Genomic DNA, 24,550 nt, shown 5'->3' with positions numbered 1-24,550 from the left:
AGCCAGGTAACTACCCCCTAACTAACACACAGCCAGGTAACTACCCCCTAACTAACACACAGCCCCTACAGATCAGCTTCACAGCCAGGTAACTACCCCCTAACTAAAACACAGCCAGGTAACTACCCCCTAACTAACACACAGCCAGGTAACTACCCCCTAACTAACACACAGACCCTACAGATCAGCTTCACAGCCAGGTAACTACCCCCTAACTAACACACAGCCAGGTAACTACCCCCTAACTAACACACAGCCCCTACAGATCAGCTTCACAGCCAGGTAACTACCCCCTAACTAACACACAGCCCCTACAGATCAGCTTCACAGCCAGGTAACTGCCCCCTAACTAACACACAGCCCCTACAGATCAGCTTCACAGCCAGGTAACTGCCCCCTAACTAACACACAGCCCCTACAGATCAGCTTCACAGCCAGGTAACTGCCCCCTAACTAACACACAGCCAGGTAACTACCCCCTAACTAACACACAGCCAGGTAACTACCCCCTAACTAACACACAGCCCCTACAGATCAGCTTCACAGCCAGGTAACTGCCCCCTAACTAACACACAGCCCCTACAGATCAGCTTCACAGCCAGGTAACTGCCCCCTAACTAACACACAGCCCCTACAGATCAGCTTCACAGCCAGGTAACTGCCCCCTAACTAACACACAGCCCCTACAGATCAGCTTCACAGCCAGGTAACTACCCCCTAACTAACACACAGCCAGGTAACTACCCCCTAACTAACACACAGCCAGGTAGCTACCCCCTAACTAACACACAGCCCCTACAGATCAGCTTCACAGCCAGGTAACTACCCCCTAACTAACACACAGCCAGGTAACTACCCCCTAACTAACACACAGCCAGTTAACTACCCCCTAACTAACACACAGCCCCTACAGATCAGCTTCACAGCCAGGTAACTGCCCCCTAACTAACACACAGCCCCTACAGATCAGCTTCACAGCCAGGTAACTGCCCCCTAACTAACACACAGCCCCTACCCCCAGATCAGCTTCACAGCCAGGTAACTACCCCCTAACTAACACACAGCCCCTACAGATCAGCTTCACAGCCAGGTAACTACCCCCTAACTAACACACAGCCAGGTAACTACCCCTAACTAACACACAGCCAGGTAACTACCCCCCTAACTAACACACAGCCAGGTAACTACCCCCCTAACTAACTAACACACAGCCAGGTAACTACCCCTAACTAACACACAGCCAGGTAACTACCCCCTAACTAACACACAGCCAGGTAACTACCCCTAACTAACACACAGCCAGGTAACTACCCCCCCTAACTAACACACAGCCAGGTAACTACCCCTTAATGAACACACAGCCAGGTAACTACCCCTAACTAACACACAGCCAGGTAACTACCCCTAACTAACACACAGCCAGGTAACTACCCCTAACTAACACACAGCCAGGTAACTACCCCCTAACTAACACACAGCCAGGTAACTACCCCCTAACTAACACACAGCCAGGTAACTACCCCTAACTAACACACAGCCAGGTAACTACCCCTAACTAACACACAGCCAGGTAACTACCCCTAACTAACACACAGCCAGGTAACTACCCCCTAACTAACACACAGCCCCTACAGATCAGCTTCACAGCCAGGTAACTACCCCCTAACTAACACACAGCCAGGTAACTACCCCCTAACTAACACACAGCCCCTACAGATCAGCTTCACAGCCAGGTAACTACCCCCTAACTACCACACAGCCCCTACAAATCAGTTTCACATCCAGGTAACTGCACCCTAACTAACACACAGCCCCTACAGATCAGCTTCACAGCCAGGTAACTACCCCCTAACTAACACACAGCCCCTACAGATCAGCTTCACAGCCAGGTAACTACCCCTAACTAACACACAGCCAGGTAACTACCCCCTAACTAACACACAGCCAGGTAACTACCCCCTAACTAACACACAGCCAGGTAACTGCCCCCTAACTAACACACAGCCCCTACAGATCAGCTTCACAGCCAGGTAACTACCCCCTAACTAACACACAGCCAGGTAACTACCCCCTAACTAACACACAGCCAGGTAACTACCCCTAACTAACACACAGCCAGGTAACTACCCCCTAACTAACACACAGCCAGGTAACTACCCCCTAACTAACACACAGCCAGGTAACTACCCCCTTAATGAACACACAGCCAGGTAACTACCCCCTAACTAACACACAGCCCCTACAGATCAGCTTCACAGCCAGGTAACTACCCCCTAACTAACACACAGCCCCTACAGATCAGCTTCACAGCCAGGTAACTACCCCCTAACTAACACACAGCCCCTACAGATCAGCTTCACAGCCAGGTAACTACCCCCTAACTAACACACAGCCAGGTAACTACCCCAGGTAACTAACACACAGCCAGGTAACTACCCCCTAACTAACACACAGCCAGGTAACTACCCCTTAATGAACACACAGCCAGGTAACTACCCCTAACTAACACACAGCCCCTACAGATCAGCTTCACAGCCAGGTAACTACCCCCTAACTAACACACAGCCCCTACAGATCAGCTTCACAGCCAGGTAACTACCCCCTAACTAACACACAGCCAGGTAACTACCCCCTAACTAACACACAGCCCCTACAGATCAGCTTCACAGCCAGGTAACTACCCCCTAACTAACACACATCCAGGTAACTACCCCCTAACTAACACACAGCCAGGTAACTACCCCTAACTAACACACAGCCAGGTAACTACCCCTAACTAACACACAGCCAGGTAACTACCCCTAACTAACACACAGCCAGGTAACTACCCCTAACTAACACACAGCCAGGTAACTACCCCTTAATGAACACACAGCCAGGTAACTACCCCTAACTAACACACAGCCAGGTAACTACCCCTAACTAACACACAGCCAGGTAACTACCCCCTAACTAACACACAGCCAGGTAACTACCCCCTAACTAACACACAGCCAGGTAACTACCCCCTAACTAACACACAGCCAGGTAACTACCCCCTAACTAACACACAGCCAGGTAACTACCCCTAACTAACACACAGCCAGGTAACTACCCCCTAACTAACACACAGCCCCTACAGATCAGCTTCACAGCCAGGTAACTACCCCCTAACTAACACACAGCCAGGTAACTACCCCCTAACTAACACACAGCCCCTACAGATCAGCTTCACAGCCAGGTAACTACCCCCTAACTACCACACAGCCCCTACAGATCAGCTTCACAGCCAGGTAACTGCCCCCTAACTAACACACAGCCCCTACAGATCAGCTTCACAGCCAGGTAACTACCCCTAACTAACACACAGCCAGGCAACTACCCCCTAACTAACACACAGCCAGGTAACTACCCCCTAACTAACACACAGCCAGGTAACTGCCCCTAACTAACACACAGCCCCTACAGATCAGCTTCACAGCCAGGTAACTACCCCTAACTAACACACAGCCAGGTAACTACCCCTAACTAACACACAGCCAGGTAACTACCCCTAACTAACACACAGCCAGGTAACTACCCCTTAATGAACACACAGCCAGGTAACTACCCCTAACTAACACACAGCCCCTGCAGATCAGCTTCACAGCCAGGTAACTACCCCTAACTAACACACAGCCCCTACAGATCAGCTTCACAGCCAGGTAACTACCCCTAACTAACACACAGCCCCTACAGATCAGCTTCACAGCCAGGTAACTACCCCTAACTAACACACAGCCAGGTAACTACCCCTAACTAACACACAGCCCCTACAGATCAGCTTCACAGCCAGGTAACTACCCCTAACTAACACACAGCCAGGTAACTACCCCTAACTAACACACAGTCCCTACAGATCAGCTTCACAGCCAGGTAACTACCCCTAACTAACACACAGCCAGGTAACTACCCCCTAACTAACACACAGCCCCTACAGATCAGCTTCACAGCCAGGTAACTACCCCCTAACTAACACACAGCCCCTACAGATCAGCTTCACAGCCAGGTAACTACCCCCTAACTAACACACAGCCCCTACAGATCAGCTTCACAGCCAGGTAACTACCCCCTAACTAACACACAGCCAGGTAACTACCCCCTAACTAACACACAGCCCCTACAGATCAGCTTCACAGCCAGGTAACTACCCCTAACTAACACACAGCCCCTACAGATCAGCTTCACAGTCAGGTAACTACCCCTAACTAACACACAGCCAGGTAACTACCCCTAACTAACACACAGCCAGGTAACTACCCCTAACTAACACACAGCCAGGTAACTACCCCCTTAATGAACACACAGCCAGGTAACTACCCCCTAACTAACACACAGCCAGGTAACTGCCCCCTAACTAACACACAGCCCCTACAGATCAGCTTCACAGCCAGGTAACTACCCCCTAACTAACACACAGCCAGGTAACTACCCCCTAACTAACACACAGCCAGGTAACTACCCCCTTAATGAACACACAGCCAGGTAACTACCCCCTAACTAACACACAGCCCCTACAGATCAGCTTCACAGCCAGGTAACTACCCCCTAACTAACACACAGCCCCTACAGATCAGCTTCACAGCCAGGTAACTACCCCCTAACTAACACACAGCCCCTACAGATCAGCTTCACAGCCAGGTAACTACCCCCTAACTAACACACAGCCAGGTAACTACCCCCTAACTAACACACAGCCCCTACAGATCAGCTTCACAGCCAGGTAACTACCCCTAACTAACACACAGCCCCTACAGATCAGCTTCACAGCCAGGTAACTACCCCTAACTAACACACAGCCAGGTAACTACCCCTAACTAACACACAGCCCCTACAGATCAGCTTCACAGCCAGGTAACTACCCCTAACTAACACACAGCCCCTACAGATCAGCTTCACAGCCAGGTAACTACCCCCTAACTAACACACATCCCCTACAGATCAGCTTCACAGCCAGGTAACTACCCCCTAACTAACACACAGCCAGGTAACTACCCCCTAACTAACACACAGCCCCTACAGATCAGCTTCACAGCCAGGTAACTACCCCCTAACTAACACACAGCCCCTACAGATCAGCTTCACAGCCAGGTAACTACCCCCTAACTAACACACAGCCAGGTAACTACCCCCTAACTAACACACAGCCAGGTAACTACCCCCTAACTAACACACAGCCAGGTAACTACCCCCTAACTAACACACAGCCCCTACAGATCAGCTTCACAGCCAGGTAACTACCCCCTAACTAACACACAGCCAGGTAACTACCCCCTAACTAACACATAGCCAGGTAACTAACCCAACCTAACACACAGCCAGGTAACTACCCCCTAACTAACACACAGCCAGGTAACTACCCCCTAACTAACACACAGCCAGGTAACTACCCCCTAACTAACACACAGCCAGGTAACTACCCCCTAACTAACACACAGCCAGGTAACTACCCCCTTAATGAACACACAGCCAGGTAACTACCCCCTAACTAACACACAGCCAGGTAACTACCCCTAACTAACACACAGCCCCTACAGATCAGCTTCACAGCCAGGTAACTACCCCTAACTAAAACACAGCCAGGTAACTACCCCTAACTAACACACAGCCAGGTAACTACCCCCTAACTAACACACAGCCCCTACAGATCAGCTTCACAGCCAGGTAACTACCCCCTAACTAAAACACAGCCAGGTAACTACCCCCTAACTAACACACAGCCAGGTAACTACCCCCTAACTAACACACAGACCCTACAGATCAGCTTCACAGCCAGGTAACTACCCCCTAACTAACACACAGCCAGGTAACTACCCCCTAACTAACACACAGCCCCTACAGATCAGCTTCACAGCCAGGTAACTACCCCTAACTAACACACAGCCCCTACAGATCAGCTTCACAGCCAGGTAACTGCCCCTAACTAACACACAGCCCCTACAGATCAGCTTCACAGCCAGGTAACTGCCCCCTAACTAACACACAGCCCCTACAGATCAGCTTCACAGCCAGGTAACTGCCCCTAACTAACACACAGCCAGGTAACTACCCCAACTAACACACAGCCAGGTAACTACCCCCTAACTAACACACAGCCCCTACAGATCAGCTTCACAGCCAGGTAACTGCCCCCTAACTAACACACAGCCCCTACAGATCAGCTTCACAGCCAGGTAACTGCCCCCTAACTAACACACAGCCCCTACAGATCAGCTTCACAGCCAGGTAACTGCCCCCTAACTAACACACAGCCCCTACAGATCAGCTTCACAGCCAGGTAACTACCCCTAACTAACACACAGCCAGGTAACTACCCCTAACTAACACACAGCCAGGTAGCTACCCCTAACTAACACACAGCCCCTACAGATCAGCTTCACAGCCAGGTAACTACCCCTAACTAACACACAGCCAGGTAACTACCCCTAACTAACCCCCTAACTAACACACAGCCAGGTAACTACCCCTAACTAACACACAGCCCCTACAGATCAGCTTCACAGCCAGGTAACTGCCCCTAACTAACACACAGCCCCTACAGATCAGCTTCACAGCCAGGTAACTGCCCCTAACTAACACACAGCCCCTACAGATCAGCTTCACAGCCAGGTAACTACCCCTAACTAACACACAGCCCCTACAGATCAGCTTCACAGCCAGGTAACTACCCCTAACTAACACACAGCCAGGTAACTAACACACAGCCAGGTAACTAACACACAGCCAGGTAACTACCCCTAACTAACACACAGCCAGGTAACTACCCCTAACTAACACACAGCCAGGTAACTACCCCCTAACTAACACACAGCCAGGTAACTGCCCCTAACTAACACACAGCCAGGTAACTACCCCCTAACTAACACACAGCCAGGTAACTACCCCCTTAATGAACACACAGCCAGGTAACTACCCCTAACTAACACACAGCCAGGTAACTACCCCCTAACTAACACACAGCCAGGTAACTACCCCCTAACTAACACACAGCCAGGTAACTACCCCCTAACTAACACACAGCCAGGTAACTACCCCTAACTAACACACAGCCAGGTAACTACCCCCTAACTAACACACAGCCAGGTAACTACCCCCTAACTAACACACAGCCAGGTAACTACCCCTAACTAACACACAGCCAGGTAACTACCCCCTAACTAACACACAGCCCCTACAGATCAGCTTCACAGCCAGGTAACTACCCCCTAACTAACACACAGCCAGGTAACTACCCCCTAACTAACACACAGCCCCTACAGATCAGCTTCACAGCCAGGTAACTACCCCCTAACTACCACACAGCCCCTACAAATCAGTTTCACATCCAGGTAACTGCACCCTAACTAACACACAGCCCCTACAGATCAGCTTCACAGCCAGGTAACTACCCCCTAACTAACACACAGCCCCTACAGATCAGCTTCACAGCCAGGTAACTACCCCTAACTAACACACAGCCAGGTAACTACCCCTAACTAACACACAGCCAGGTAACTACCCCCTAACTAACACACAGCCAGGTAACTGCCCCCTAACTAACACACAGCCCCTACAGATCAGCTTCACAGCCAGGTAACTACCCCCTAACTAACACACAGCCAGGTAACTACCCCCTAACTAACACACAGCCAGGTAACTACCCCCTAACTAACACACAGCCAGGTAACTACCCCCTAACTAACACACAGCCAGGTAACTACCCCCTAACTAACACACAGCCAGGTAACTACCCCTTAATGAACACACAGCCAGGTAACTACCCCTAACTAACACACAGCCCCTACAGATCAGCTTCACAGCCAGGTAACTACCCCTAACTAACACACAGCCCCTACAGATCAGCTTCACAGCCAGGTAACTACCCCTAACTAACACACAGCCCCTACAGATCAGCTTCACAGCCAGGTAACTACCCCTAACTAACACACAGCCAGGTAACTACCCCCTAACTAACACACAGCCAGGTAACTACCCCCTAACTAACACACAGCCAGGTAACTACCCCCTTAATGAACACACAGCCAGGTAACTACCCCCTAACTAACACACAGCCCCTACAGATCAGCTTCACAGCCAGGTAACTACCCCTAACTAACACACAGCCCCTACAGATCAGCTTCACAGCCAGGTAACTACCCCTAACTAACACACAGCCAGGTAACTACCCCTAACCACACAGCCCCTACAGATCAGCTTCACAGCCAGGTAACTACCCTAACTAACACACAGCCCCTACAGATCAGCTTCACCCCTACAGATCAACTACCCCTAACTAACACACAGCCAGGTAACTACCCCCTAACTAACACACAGCCCCTACAGATCAGCTTCACAGCCAGGTAACTACCCCCTAACTAACACACATCCAGGTAACTACCCCCTAACTAACACACAGCCAGGTAACTACCCCCTAACTAACACACAGCCAGGTAACTACCCCTAACTAACACACAGCCAGGTAACTACCCCTAACTAACACACAGCCAGGTAACTACCCCTAACTAACACACAGCCAGGTAACTACCCCTTAATGAACACACAGCCAGGTAACTACCCCTAACTAACACACAGCCAGGTAACTACCCCCTAACTAACACACAGCCAGGTAACTACCCCTAACTAACACACAGCCAGGTAACTACCCCTAACTAACACACAGCCAGGTAACTACCCCTAACTAACACACAGCCAGGTAACTACCCCTAACTAACACACAGCCAGGTAACTACCCCCTAACTAACACACAGCCAGGTAACTACCCCTAACTAACACACAGCCCCTACAGATCAGCTTCACAGCCAGGTAACTACCCCTAACTAACACACAGCCAGGTAACTACCCCTAACTAACACACAGCCCCTACAGATCAGCTTCACAGCCAGGTAACTACCCCTAACTACCACACAGCCCCTACAGATCAGCTTCACAGCCAGGTAACTGCCCCTAACTAACACACAGCCCCTACAGATCAGCTTCACAGCCAGGTAACTACCCCTAACTAACACACAGCCAGGTAACTACCCCTAACTAACACACAGCCAGGTAACTACCCCTAACTAACACACAGCCAGGTAACTGCCCCTAACTAACACACAGCCCCTACAGATCAGCTTCACAGCCAGGTAACTACCCCTAACTAACACACAGCCAGGTAACTACCCCAACTAACACACAGCCAGGTAACTACCCCTAACTAACACACAGCCAGGTAACTACCCACACAGCCAGGTAACTTAACACACAGCCCCTGAACACACAGCCAGGTAACTACCCCCTAACTAACACACAGCCCCTACAGATCAGCTTCACAGAGGTAACTACCCCTAACTAACACAGCCAGGTAACTACCCCTAACTAACACACAGCCCCTACAGATCAGCTTCACAGCCAGGTAACTACCCCTAACTAACACACAGCCCCTACAGATCAGCTTCACAGCCAGGTAACTACCCCTAACTAACACACAGCCAGGTAACTACCCCTAACTAACACACAGCCCCTAAGATCAGATCAGCTAACACTGCCCCTAACCCACAGCCAGGTAACTAACACACAGCCAGGTAACTACCCCCCCCTAACTAACACACAGCCAGGTAACTACCCCTAACTAACACACAGCCAGGTAACTACCCCTAACTAACACACAGCCAGGTAACTACCCCTAACTAACACACAGCCAGGTAACTACCCCTAACTAACACACAGCCAGGTAACTACCCCTAACTAACACACAGCCAGGTAACTACCCCTAACTAACACAGCCAGGTAACTACCCCTAACTAACACACAGCCCCTACAGATCAGCTTCACAGCCAGGTAACTACCCCTAACTAACACACAGCCAGGTAACTACCCTAACTAACACACAGCCCCTACAGATCAGCTTCACAGCCAGGTAACTACCCCCTAACTACCACACAGCCCCTACAGATCAGCTTCACAGCCAGGTAACTGCCCCCTAACTAACACACAGCCCCTACAGATCAGCTTCACAGCCAGGTAACTACCCCTAACTAACACACAGCCAGGTAACTACCCCCTAACTAACACACAGCCAGGTAACTACCCCCTAACTAACACACAGCCAGGTAACTGCCCCCTAACTAACACACAGCCCCTACAGATCAGCTTCACAGCCAGGTAACTACCCCCTAACTAACACACAGCCAGGTAACTACCCCCTAACTAACACACAGCCAGGTAACTACCCCCTAACTAACACACAGCCAGGTAACTACCCCCTTAATGAACACACAGCCAGGTAACTACCCCTAACTAACACACAGCCCCTACAGATCAGCTTCACAGCCAGGTAACTACCCCTAACTAACACACAGCCCCTACAGATCAGCTTCACAGCCAGGTAACTACCCCTAACTAACACACAGCCCCTACAGATCAGCTTCACAGCCAGGTAACTACCCCTAACTAACACACAGCCAGGTAACTACCCCTAACTAACACACAGCCCCTACAGATCAGCTTCACAGCCAGGTAACTACCCCTAACTAACACACAGCCAGGTAACTACCCCTAACTAACACACAGTCCCTACAGATCAGCTTCACAGCCAGGTAACTACCCCCTAACTAACACACAGCCAGGTAACTACCCCCTAACTAACACACAGCCCCTACAGATCAGCTTCACAGCCAGGTAACTACCCCCTAACTAACACACAGCCCCTACAGATCAGCTTCACAGCCAGGTAACTACCCCCTAACTAACACACAGCCCCTACAGATCAGCTTCACAGCCAGGTAACTACCCCCTAACTAACACACAGCCAGGTAACTACCCCTAACTAACACACAGCCCCTACAGATCAGCTTCACAGCCAGGTAACTACCCCTAACTAACACACAGCCCCTACAGATCAGCTTCACAGCCAGGTAACTACCCCTAACTAACACACAGCCAGGTAACTACCCCTAACTAACACACAGCCAGGTAACTACCCCTAACTAACACACAGCCAGGTAACTACCCCTAACTAACACACAGCCAGGTAACTACCCCTTAATGAACACACAGCCAGGTAACTACCCCTAACTAACACACAGCCAGGTAACTGCCCCTAACTAACACACAGCCCCTACAGATCAGCTTCACAGCCAGGTAACTACCCCTAACTAACACACAGCCAGGTAACTACCCCTAACTAACACACAGCCAGGTAACTACCCCTTAATGAACACACAGCCAGGTAACTACCCCTAACTAACACACAGCCCCTACAGATCAGCTTCACAGCCAGGTAACTACCCCTAACTAACACACAGCCCCTACAGATCAGCTTCACAGCCAGGTAACTACCCCTAACTAACACACAGCCCCTACAGATCAGCTTCACAGCCAGGTAACTACCCCTAACTAACACACAGCCAGGTAACTACCCCCTAACACAAGCCCCTACAGATCAGCCAGGGTAACTACCCCAGCCCCTAACTAACACACAGCCCCTACAGATCAGCTTCACAGCCAGGTAACTACCCCTAACTAACACACAGCCAGGTAACTACCCCCTAACTAACACACAGCCCCTAACTAACAGATCAGCTTCACAGCCAGGTAACTACCCCTAACTAACACACAGCCCCTACAGATCAGCTTCACAGCCAGGTAACTACCCCTAACTAACACACATCCCCTACAGATCAGCTTCACAGCCAGGTAACTACCCCTAACTAACACACAGCCAGGTAACTACCCCTAACTAACACACAGCCCCTACAGATCAGCTTCACAGCCAGGTAACTACCCCTAACTAACACACAGCCCCTACAGATCAGCTTCACAGCCAGGTAACTACCCCTAACTAACACACAGCCAGGTAACTACCCCTAACTAACTAACACACAGCCAGGTAACTACCCCAACTAACACACAGCCAGGTAACTACCCCCTAACACACAGCCAGGTAACAACACAGCCCCTACAGATCAGCTTCACAGCCAGGTAACTACCCCTAACTAACACACAGCCAGGTAACTACCCCCTAACTAACACACAGCCCCTAGGTAACTAACAACCTAACACACAGCCAGGTAACTACCCCTACAGCCAGGTAACTACCCCTAACTAACACACAGCCAGGTAACTACCCCTAACTAACACACAGCCAGGTAACTACCCCTAACTAACACACAGCCAGGTAACTACCCCCTAACTAACACACAGCCAGGTAACTACCCCCTTAATGAACACACAGCCAGGTAACTACCCCCTAACTAACACACAGCCAGGTAACTGCCCCCTAACTAACACACAGCCCCTACAGATCAGCTTCACAGCCAGGTAACTACCCCCTAACTAACACACAGCCAGGTAACTACCCCCTAACTAACACACAGCCAGGTAACTACCCCCTAACTAACACACAGCCAGGTAACTACCCCTTAACTGAACACACAGCCAGGTAACTACCCCCTAACTAACACACAGCCCCTACAGATCAGCTTCACAGCCAGGTAACTACCCCCTAACTAACACACAGCCCCTACAGATCAGCTTCACAGCCAGGTAACTACCCCCTAACTAACACACAGCCCCTACAGATCAGCTTCACAGCCAGGTAACTACCCCCTAACTAACACACAGCCCCTACAGATCAGCTTCACAGCCAGGTAACTACCCCCTAACTAACACACAGCCCCTACAGATCAGCTTCACAGCCAGGTAACTACCCCCTAACTAACACACAGCCCCTACAGATCAGCTTCACAGCCAGGTAACTACCCCTAACTAACACACAGCCCCTACAGATCAGCTTCACAGCCAGGTAACTACCCCTAACTAACACACAGCCAGGTAACTACCCCCTAACTAACACACAGCCCCTACAGATCAGCTTCACAGCCAGGTAACTACCCCCTAACTAACACACAGCCAGGTAACTACCCCCTAACTAACACACAGCCCCTACAGATCAGCTTCACAGCCAGGTAACTACCCCCTAACTAACACACAGCCCCTACAGATCAGCTTCACAGCCAGGTAACTACCCCCTAACTAACACACATCCCCTACAGATCAGCTTCACAGCCAGGTAACTACCCCCTAACTAACACACAGCCAGGTAACTACCCCCTAACTAACACACAGCCCCTACAGATCAGCTTCACAGCCAGGTAACTACCCCCTAACTAACACACAGCCCCTACAGATCAGCTTCACAGCCAGGTAACTACCCCCTAACTAACACACAGCCAGGTAACCCCCTACAGCAGCTTCACAGCCAGGTAACTACCCCCTAACTAACACACAGCCCCTACAGATCAGCTTCACAGCCAGGTAACTACCCCCTAACTAACACACAGCCCCTACAGATCAGCTTCACAGCCAGGTAACTACCCCCTAACTAACACACAGCCCCTACAGATCAGCTTCACAGCCAGGTAACTACCCCTAACTAACACACAGCCCCTACAGATCAGGTAACTACCCCTAACTAACACACAGCCAGGTAACTACCCCCTAACTAACACACAGCCCCTACAGATCAGCTTCACAGCCAGGTAACTACCCCCTAACTAACACACAGCCCCTACAGATCAGCTTCACAGCCAGGTAACTACCCCCTAACTAACACACAGCCCCTACAGATCAGCTTCACAGCCAGGTAACTACCCCTAACTAACACACAGCCCCTACAGATCAGCTTCACAGCCAGGTAACTACCCCTAACTAACACACAGCCCCTACAGATCAGCTTCACAGCCAGGTAACTACCCCTAACTAACACACAGCCCCTACAGATCAGCTTCACAGCCAGGTAACTACCCCCTAACTAACACACAGCCAGGTAACTACCCCCTAACTAACACACAGCCCCTACAGATCAGCTTCACAGCCAGGTAACTACCCCCTAACTAACACACAGCCAGGTAACTACCCCCTAACTAACACACAGCCCCTACAGATCAGCTTCACAGCCAGGTAACTACCCCCTAACTAACACACAGCCCCTACAGATCAGCTTCACAGCCAGGTAACTACCCCCTAACTAACACACATCCCCTACAGATCAGCTTCACAGCCAGGTAACTACCCCCTAACTAACACACAGCCAGGTAACTACCCCCTAACTAACACACAGCCCCTACAGATCAGCTTCACAGCCAGGTAACTACCCCTAACTAACACACAGCCCCTACAGATCAGCTTCACAGCCAGGTAACTACCCCTAACTAACACACAGCCAGGTAACTAACCCCCTAACTAACACACAGCCCCTACAGATCAGCTTCACAGCCAGGTAACTACCCCTAACTAAAACACAGCCCCTACAGATCAGCTTCACAGCCAGGTAACTACCCCCTAACTAACACACAGATCAGCAGCCAGGTAACTACCCCCTAACTAACACACAGCCCCTACAGATCAGCTTCACAGCCAGGTAACTACCCCTAACTAACACACAGCCAGGTAACTACCCCTAACTAACACACAGCCCCTACAGATCAGCTACAGCCAGGTAACTACCCCCTAACTAACACACAGCCAGGTAACTACCCCTAACTAACACACAGCCAGGTAACTACTACCCTAACTAACACACAGCCCCTACAGATCAGCTTCACAGCCAGGTAACTACCCCTAACTAACACACAGCCCCTACAGATCAGCTTCACAGCCAGGTAACTACCCCTAACTAACACACCCCCTACAGATCAGCTTCACAGCCAGGTAACTACCCCTAACTAACACACAGCCAGGTAACTACCCCTAACTAACACACAGCCCCTACAGATCAGCTTCACAGCCAGGTAACTACCCCTAACTAACACACAGCCCCTACAGATCAGCTTCACAGCCAGGTAACTACCCCTAACTAACACACAGCCAGGTAACTACCCCCTAACTAACACACAGCCAGGTAACTACCCCCTAACTAACACACAGCCAGGTAACTACCCCTAACTAACACACAGCCCCTACAGATCAGCTTCACAGCCAGGTAACTACCCCTAACTAACACACAGCCAGGTAACTACCCCTAACTAACACACAGCCAGGTAACTACCCCTAACCTAACACACAGCCAGGTAACTACCCCTAACTAACACACAGCCAGGTAACTACCCCTAACTAACACACAGCCAGGTAACTACCCCTAACTAACACACAGCCAGGTAACACACAGCCAGGTAACTACCCCCTTAATGAACACACAGCCAGGTAACTACCCCCTAACTAACACACAGCCAGGTAACTGCCCCCTAACTAACACACAGCCCCTACAGATCAGCTTCACAGCCAGGTAACTACCCCCTAACTAACACACAGCCAGGTAACTACCCCCTAACTAACACACAGCCAGGTAACTACCCCCTAACTAACACACAGCCAGGTAACTACCCCCTTAATGAACACACAGCCAGGTAACTACCCCCTAACTAACACACAGCCCCTACAGATCAGCTTCACAGCCAGGTAACTACCCCCTAACTAACACACAGCCCCTACAGATCAGCTTCACAGCCAGGTAACTACCCCCTAACTAACACACAGCCCCTACAGATCAGCTTCACAGCCAGGTAACTACCCCCTAACTAACACACAGCCCCTACAGATCAGCTTCACAGCCAGGTAACTACCCCTAACTAACACACAGCCCCTACAGATCAGCTTCACAGCCAGGTAACTACCCCTAACTAACACACAGCCAGGTAACTACCCCTAACTAACACACAGCCCCTACAGATCAGCTTCACAGCCAGGTAACTACCCCTAACTAACACACAGCCCCTACAGATCAGCTTCACAGCCAGGTAACTACCCCTAACTAACACACAGCCAGGTAACTACCCCTAACTAACACACAGCCAGGTAACTACCCCTAACTAACACACAGCCAGGTAACTACCCCTTAATGAACACACAGCCAGGTAACTGCCCCTAACCACACAGCCAGGTAACTACCCCTAACTAACACACAGCCAGGTAACTACCCCCTAACTAACACACAGCCAGGTAACTACCCCTAACTAACACACAGCCTTCACAGCCAGGTAACTACCCCTAACTAACACACAGCCAGGTAACTACCCCCTAACTAACACACAGCCCCTACAGATCAGCTTCACAGCCAGGTAACTACCCCTAACTAACACACAGCCAGGTAACTACCCCTAACTAACACACAGCCAGGTAACTAACCACACAGCCAGGTAACTAACACACAGCCAGGTAACTACCCCTAACTAACACACAGCCAGGTAACTACCCCTAACTAACACACAGCCAGGTAACTACCCCTAACTAACACACAGCCCCTACAGATCAGCTTCACAGCCAGGTAACTACCCCTAACTAACACACAGCCCCTACAGATCAGCTTCACAGCCAGGTAACTACCCCTAACTAACACACAGCCCCTACAGATCAGCTTCACAGCCAGGTAACTACCCCTAACTAACACACAGCCAGGTAACTACCCCTAACTAACACACAGCCCCTACAGATCAGCTTCACAGCCAGGTAACTACCCCTAACTAACACACAGCCCCTACAGATCAGCTTCACAGCCAGGTAACTACCCCTAACTAACACACAGCCAGGTAACTACCCCTAACTAACACACAGCCCCTACAGATCCACAGCCAGGTAACTACCCCTAACTAACACACAGCCAGGTAACTACCCCTAACTAACACACAGCCAGGTAACTACCCCCTTAATGAACACACAGCCAGGTAACTACCCCCTAACTAACACACAGCCCCTACAGATCAGCTTCACAGCCAGGTAACTACCCCCTAACTAACACACAGCCCCTACAGATCAGCTTCACAGCCAGGTAACTACCCCCTAACTAACACACAGCCCCTACAGATCAGCTTCACAGCCAGGTAACTACCCCCTAACTAACACACAGCCAGGTAACTACCCCCTAACTAACACACAGCCAGGTAACTACCCCCTAACTAACACACAGCCAGGTAACTACCCCCTAACTAACACACAGCCAGGTAACTGCCCCTAACTAACACACAGCCAGGTAACTACCCCCTAACTAACACACAGCCAGGTAACTACCCCCTTAATGAACACACAGCCAGGTAACTACCCCTAACTAACACACAGCCAGGTAACTACCCCCTAACTAACACACAGCCAGGTAACTACCCCCTAACTAACACACAGCCAGGTAACTACCCCTAACTAACACACAGCCAGGTAACTACCCCTAACTAACACACAGCCAGGTAACTACCCCTAACTAACACACAGCCAGGTAACTACCCCTTAATGAACACACAGCCAGGTAACTACCCCTAACTAACACACAGCCAGGTAACTGCCCCTAACTAACACACAGCCCCTACAGATCAGCTTCACAGCCAGGTAACTACCCCTAACTAACACACAGCCAGGTAACTACCCCTAACTAACACACAGCCAGGTAACTACCCCCTAACTAACACACAGCCAGGTAACACACAGCCAGGTAACTACCCCTAACTAACACACAGCCCCTACAGATCAGCTTCACAGCCAGGTAACTACCCCAACTAACACACAGCCAGGTAACTACCCCTAACTAACACACAGCCCCTACAGATCAGCTTCACAGCCAGGTAACTACCCCTAACTAACACACAGCCCCTACAGATCAGCTTCACAGCCAGGTAACTACCCCCAACTAACACACAGCCCCTACAGATCAGCTTCACAGCCAGGTAACTACCCCTAACTAACACACAGCCAGGTAACTACCCCTAACTAACACACAGCCCCTACAGATCAGCTTCACAGCCAGGTAACTACCCCTAACTAACACACAGCCCCTACAGATCAGCTTCACAGCCAGGTAACTACCCCTAACTAACACACAGCCAGGTAACTACCCCTAACTAACACACAGCCCCTAACACACAGCCAGGTAACTACCCCTAACTAACACACAGCCAGGTAACTACCCCTAACTAACACACAGCCAGGTAACTACCCCCTAACTAACACACAGCCAGGTAACTACCCCTAACTAACACACAGCCCCTAAGATCACACAGCCAGGTAACTACCCCTAACTAACACACAGCCCCTTCAGATCACTTCACAGCCAGGTAACTACCCCTAACTAACACACAGCCCCTACAGATCAGCTTCACAGCCAGGTAACTACCCCTAACTAACACACAGCCAGGTAACTACCCCTAACTAACACACAGCCAGGTAACTACCCCTAACTAACACACAGCCAGGTAACTACCCCTAACTAACACACAGCCAGGTAACTACCCCTAACTAACACACAGCCAGGTAACTACCCCTAACTAACACACAGCCAGGTAACTACCCCCTAACTAACACACAGCCAGGTAACTACCCCCTAACTAACACACAGCCAGGTAACTACCCCCTAACTAACACACAGCCAGGTAACTACCCCTAACTAACACACAGCCAGGTAACTGCCCCCTAACTAACACACAGCCAGGTAACTACCCCCTAACTAACACACAGCCAGGTAACTACCCCCTAACTAACACACAGCCAGGTAACTACCCCTAACTAACACACAGCCAGGTAACTGCCCCTAACTAACACACAGCCAGGTAACTACCCCCTAACTAACACACAGCCAGGTAACTACCCCACAGCCAACTAACACACAGCCTACCCCTAACTAACACACAGCCAGTAACTACCCCTAACTAACACACAGCCAGGTAACTACCCCTAACTAACACACCAGCCCCCTAACTAACACACAGCCAGGTAACTACCCCTAACTAACACACAGCCAGGTAACTACCCCCTAACTAACACACAGCCAGGTAACTACCCCCTAACTAACACACAGCCAGGTAACTACCCCTAACTAACACACAGCCAGGTAACTACCCAACTAACACAGCCAGGTAACTACCCCTAACTAACACACAGCCCCTACAGATCAGCTTCACAGCCAGGTAACTACCCCTAACTAACACACAGCCCCTACAGATCAGCTTCACAGCCAGGTAACTACCCCTAACTAACACACAGCCAGGTAACTACCCCTAACTAACACACAGCCAGAACTCAGCTTCACAGCCAGGTAACTACCCCCTAACTAACACACAGCCAGGTAACTACCCCTAACTAACACACAGCCAGGTAACTGCCCCCTTAATGAACACACAGCCAGGTAACTACCCCCTAACTAACACACAGCCAGGTAACTGCCCCCTTAATGAACACACAGCCAGGTAACTACCCCCTTAATGAACACACAGCCAGGTAACTACCCCCTAACTAACACACAGCCAGGTAACTACCCCCTAACTAACACACAGCCCCTACAGATCAGCTTCACAGCCAGGTAACTACCCCTAACTAACACACAGCCAGGTAACTACCCCTAACTAACACACAGCCAGGTAACTACCCCTAACTAACACACAGCCAGGTAACTACCCCTAACTAACACACAGCCAGGTAACTACCCCTAACTAACACACAGCCAGTTAACTACCCCCTAACTAACACACAGCCCCTACAGATCAGCTTCACAGCCAGGTAACTACCCCCTAACTAACACACAGCCCCTACAGATCAGCTTCACAGCCAGGTAACTACCCCCTAACTAACACACAGCCCCTACAGATCAGCTTCACAGCCAGGTAACTACCCCCTAACTAACACACAGCCCCTACAGATCAGCTTCACAGCCAGGTAACTACCCCCTAACTAACACACAGCCAGGTAACTAACCCAACCTAACACACAGCCAGGTAACTACCCCCTAACTAACACACAGCCAGGTAACTACCCCCTAACTAACACACAGCCAGGTAACTACCCCCTAACTAACACACAGCCAGGTAACTACCCCCTAACTAACACACAGCCAGGTAACTACCCCTAACTAACACACAGCCAGGTAACTACCCCCTAACTAACACACAGCCAGGTAACTACCCCCTAACTAACACACAGCCAGGTAACTACCCCCTTAATGATCACACAGCCAGGTAACTACCCCCTAACTAACACACAGCCAGGTAACTACCCCCTAACTAACACACAGCCAGGTAACTACCCCCTAACTAACACACAGCCAGGTAACTACCCCCTAACTAACACACAGCCAGGTAACTACCCCTAACTAACACACAGCCAGGTAACTACCCCTAACTAACACACAGCCAGGTAACTACCCCTAACTAACACATAGCCCCTAGGTAACTAACTACCCTAAATGAACACACAGCCAGGTAACTGCCCCCCTAACTAACACACAGCCAGGTAACTACCCCCTAACTAACACACAGCCAGGTAACTACCCCCTAACTAACACACAGCCAGGTAACTACCCCCTTAATGAACACACAGCCAGGTAACTACCCCCTAACTAACACACAGCCAGGTAACTACCCCCTAACTAACACACAGCCTTCACAGCCAGGTAACTACCCCTAATCAACACACAGCCAGGTAACTACCCCCTAACTAACACACAGCCAGGTAACTACCCCTAACTAACACACAGCCAGGTAACTACCCCTAACTAACACACAGCCAGGTAACTACCCCTAACTAACAACACAGCCAGGTAACTACCCCTAACTAACACACAGCCAGGTAACTACCCCTAACTAACACACAGCCAGGTAACTACCCCTAACTAACACACAGCCAGGTAACTACCCCTAACTAACACACAGCCAGGTACAGCCAGGTAACTACCCCCTAACTAACACACAGCCAGGTAACTAACCCCCTAACTAACACACAGCCAGGTAACTACCCCCTAACTAACACACAGAACACACAGCCAGGTAACTACCCCTAACTAACACACAGCCAGGTAACTACCCCAACTAACACACAGCCAGGTAACTGCCCCCTAACTAACACACAGCCAGGTAACTACCCCTAACTAACACACAGCCAGGTAACTACCCCTAACTAACACAGCCCCTACAGATCACACAGCCAGGTAACTACCCCTAACTAACACACAGCCAGGTAACTACCCCTAACTAACACACAGCCAGGTAACTACCCCTAACTAACACACAGCCAGGTAACTACCCCTAACTAACACACAGCCCCTACAGATCAGCTTAACTAACACACAGCCAGGTAACTACCCCCTAACTAACACACAGCCAGGTAACTACTAACAGATCAGCTTAACACAGCCAGGTAACTACCCCTAACTAACACACAGCCAGGTAACTACCCCCTAACTAACACACAGCCAGGTAACTACCCCCTAACTAACACACAGCCAGGTAACTACCCCCTAACTAACAACAACACACAGCCAGGTAACTACCCCTAACTAACACACAGCCAGGTAACTACCCCTAATCAACACACAGCCAGGTAACTACCCCTAACTAACACACAGCCAGGTAACTAGCCCCTAACTAACACACAGCCAGGTAACTACCCCCTAACTAACACACAGCCAGGTAACTACCCCCTAACTAACACACAGCCAGGTAACTACCCCCTAACTAACACACAGCCAGGTAACTACCCCCTAACTAACACACAGCCAGGTAACTACCCCTAACTAACACACAGCCAGGTAACTATATGGTATCTATATGGTTTGGTTACTGTCCATAGGTCTCTATATGGTTTGGTTACTGTCCATAGGTCTCTATATGGTGTGGTTACTGTCCATAGGTCTCTATATGGTGTGGTTACTGTCCATAGGTCTCTAGATGGTTTGGTTACTGTCCATAGGTCTCTATATGGTTTGGTTACTGTCCATAGGTCTCTATATGGTTTGGTTACTGTCCATAGGTCTCTATATGTTTTGGTTACTGTCCATAGGTCTCTATATGGTTTGGTTACTGTCCATAGGTCTCTATATGGTTCACTTCCATATCATTACTGGTTCTCTACAAGTCTAATCTGTCTCCTGTAGCAAGGAGAGGGAGTTCCAAGCCACAGCCGTAGTAAAGGGGTTCCTGGGGGAGCCCCCCTTATCGCTACACGTCCAGGGACGCGGCTCCTTCGACCAGAGATTTGTGTCTCTACTTACCGACATTTAGCAGGAGTCTCAGGGGACATGACCTTAACCTGAGAACACTGGCAACAGTTGTGTGCACTCTTTGCATGTATTTATCACGCCTTGTACTTAGTGAATAGCACAGGAGGCTGGTGGCATCTTAATTGGGGAGAACAGGCTTGTGGTAATGACTGGAGTGTAATAGGTGGAATGGCACTAAATAAATCGAACACATGGTTTACACGGTTTGATGCCGTTCCATTTGCTCCGTTCCAGCCATTACTTGGAGCTGTCCTCCCCTCACCAGCCTCCACTGGTGTGTATAATGTTACCGTGTACGTTGTTGCTTTATGGAAATGAACAATTCAACTATTCACAAGTGTCTCTGTGTTTTTATTGAGCATGACGCTGAGCTCTCAATGGACTGTTAGAACCCAACTCATGACTCACTGTCAACTGTTCTGTCCAGAGGTCCAATATCATTTATTGTTTTATAATGCTGGTATTCTGAACAGAAAGACCTGCATCTGATACCACATTCTGCCACATTCATCAACACATTTAAATACACTTTGGAAAAAGGAAGAAAGGTTGGAAGTCAATCCAGGGAGGAAAAAAGACATTGTCGAAGTTTAATTTAGTAAGAGAAAAGCTGCAAAAAGAGAGTTGAAAATAAAGAGAAGGAGAGGGACAGAAAAGTCATGTTTGTAAATATAGACGATATATGAAGGGACTACATGTATCAACTTTCACAGTGAAAGCCTTTATTTATACATTGTGTGTGAATGAATTGAACATCGTCAAATGCATCACTAAAGAATGTTGTGCCTATTTAATGCAACTCTGTTAATAGATGGGAAAGCATCATACAACTGACCTGACCGTTTGGAACAGGTTCCCTTAGGATGTAGGGTTAGGGTTAAGACTGGGGGCATTTAGGATGTAGGGTTAGGGTTAAGACTGGGGCATTTAGGATGTAGGGTTAGGGTTAAGACTGGGGGCATTTAGGATGTAGGGTTAGGGTTAAGACTGGGGCATTTAGGATGTAGGGTTAGGGTTAAGACTGGGGGCATTTAGGATGTAGGGTTAGGGTTAAGACTGGGGCATTTAGGATGTAGGGTTAGGGTTAAGACTGGGGCATTTAGGATGTAGGGTTAGGGTTAAGACTGGGGCATTTAGGATGTAGGGTTAGGGTTAAGACTGGGGGCATTTAGGATGTAGGGTTAGGGTTAAGACTGGGGCATTTAGGATGTAGGGTTAGGGTTAAGACTGGGGCATTTAGGATGTAGGGTTAGGGTTAAGACTGGGGCATTTAGGATGTAGGGTTAGGGTTAAGACTGGGGGCATTTAGGATGTAGGGTTAGGGTTAAGACTGGGGGCATTTAGGATGTAGGGTTAGGGTTAAGACTGGGGGCATTTAGGATGTAGGGTTAGGGTTAAGACTGGGGCATTTAGGATGTAGGGTTAGGGTTAAGACTGGGGGCATTTAGGATGTAGGGTTAGGGTTAAGACTGGGGCATTTAGGATGTAGGGTTAGGGTTAAGACTGGGGCATTTAGGATGTAGGGTTAGGGTTAAGACTGGGGCATTTAGGATGTAGGGTTAGGGTTAAGACTGGGGCATTTAGGATGTAGGGTTAGGGTTAAGACTGGGGGCATTTAGGATGTAGGGTTAGGGTTAAGACTGGGGCATTTAGGATGTAGGGTTAGGGTTAAGACTGGGGCATTTAGGATGTAGGGTTAGGGTTAAGACTGGGGCATTTAGGATGTAGGGTTAGGGTTAAGACTGGGGCATTTAGGATGTAGGGTTAGGGTTAAGACTGGGGCATTTAGGATGTAGGGTTAGGGTTAAGACTGGGGCATTTAGGATGTAGGGTTAGGGTTAAGACTGGGGCATTTAGGATGTAGGGTTAGGGTTAAGACTGGGGGCATTTAGGATGTACTGTTACCTCCCATCGGAAGGCATTTAGGATGTACTGTTACCTCCCATCTGAAGACTGAGGGGCATTTAGGATGTACTGTTACCTCCCATCTGAAGACTGGGGGGCATTTAGGATGTACTGTTACCTCCCATCTGAAGACTGGGGGGCATTTAGGATGTAGGGTTAGGGTTAAGACTGGGGGCATTTAGGATGTAGGGTTAGGGTTAAGACTGGGGGCATTTAGGATGTAGGGTTAGGGTTAAGACTGGGGCATTTAGGATGTAGGGTTAGGGTTAAGACTGGGGCATTTAGGATGTAGGGTTAGGGTTAAGACTGGGGGCATTTAGGATGTACTGTTACCTCCCATCTGAAGGCATTTAGGATGTACTGTTACCTCCCATCTGAAGACTGAGGGGCATTTAGGATGTACTGTTACCTCCCATCTGAAGACTGGGGGGCATTTAGGATGTACTGTTACCTCCCATCTGAAGACTGGGGGCATTTAGGATGTAGGGTTAGGGTTAAGACTGGGGGCATTTAGGATGTAGGGTTAGGGTTAAGACTGGGGGCATTTAGGATGTAGGGTTAGGGTTAAGACTGGGGGCATTTAGGATGTAGGGTTAGGGTTAAGACTGGGGCATTTAGGATGTA

General features: G+C 49.7%; 1 protein-coding gene across 4 annotated transcripts in view; it reads left to right on the top strand.

Moving 5' to 3' along the window:
* dlec1 (DLEC1 cilia and flagella associated protein) overlaps positions 1 to 22,343 on the top strand; it is a 128,003-nt gene extending 105,660 nt beyond the window's left edge. For all 4 annotated transcript variants that reach the window (XM_046293086.1, XM_046293085.1, XM_046293083.1 and 1 more), the window contains exon 38: positions 21,896 to 22,343. In XM_046293086.1, the coding sequence (XP_046149042.1) occupies positions 21,896 to 22,022 (127 nt within the window). In that variant the 3' untranslated portion in view covers positions 22,023 to 22,343. The remainder of the gene's footprint in view (positions 1 to 21,895) is intronic.
* The last annotated feature ends 2,207 nt before the right edge of the window (positions 22,344 to 24,550 follow it).

This window comes from Oncorhynchus gorbuscha, linkage group LG12 (assembly GCF_021184085.1).
Source record: "Oncorhynchus gorbuscha isolate QuinsamMale2020 ecotype Even-year linkage group LG12, OgorEven_v1.0, whole genome shotgun sequence".
Classification (NCBI taxonomy): Eukaryota; Metazoa; Chordata; class Actinopteri; order Salmoniformes; family Salmonidae; genus Oncorhynchus; species Oncorhynchus gorbuscha.
This window is presented reverse-complemented; position numbering and strand designations above follow the sequence as displayed.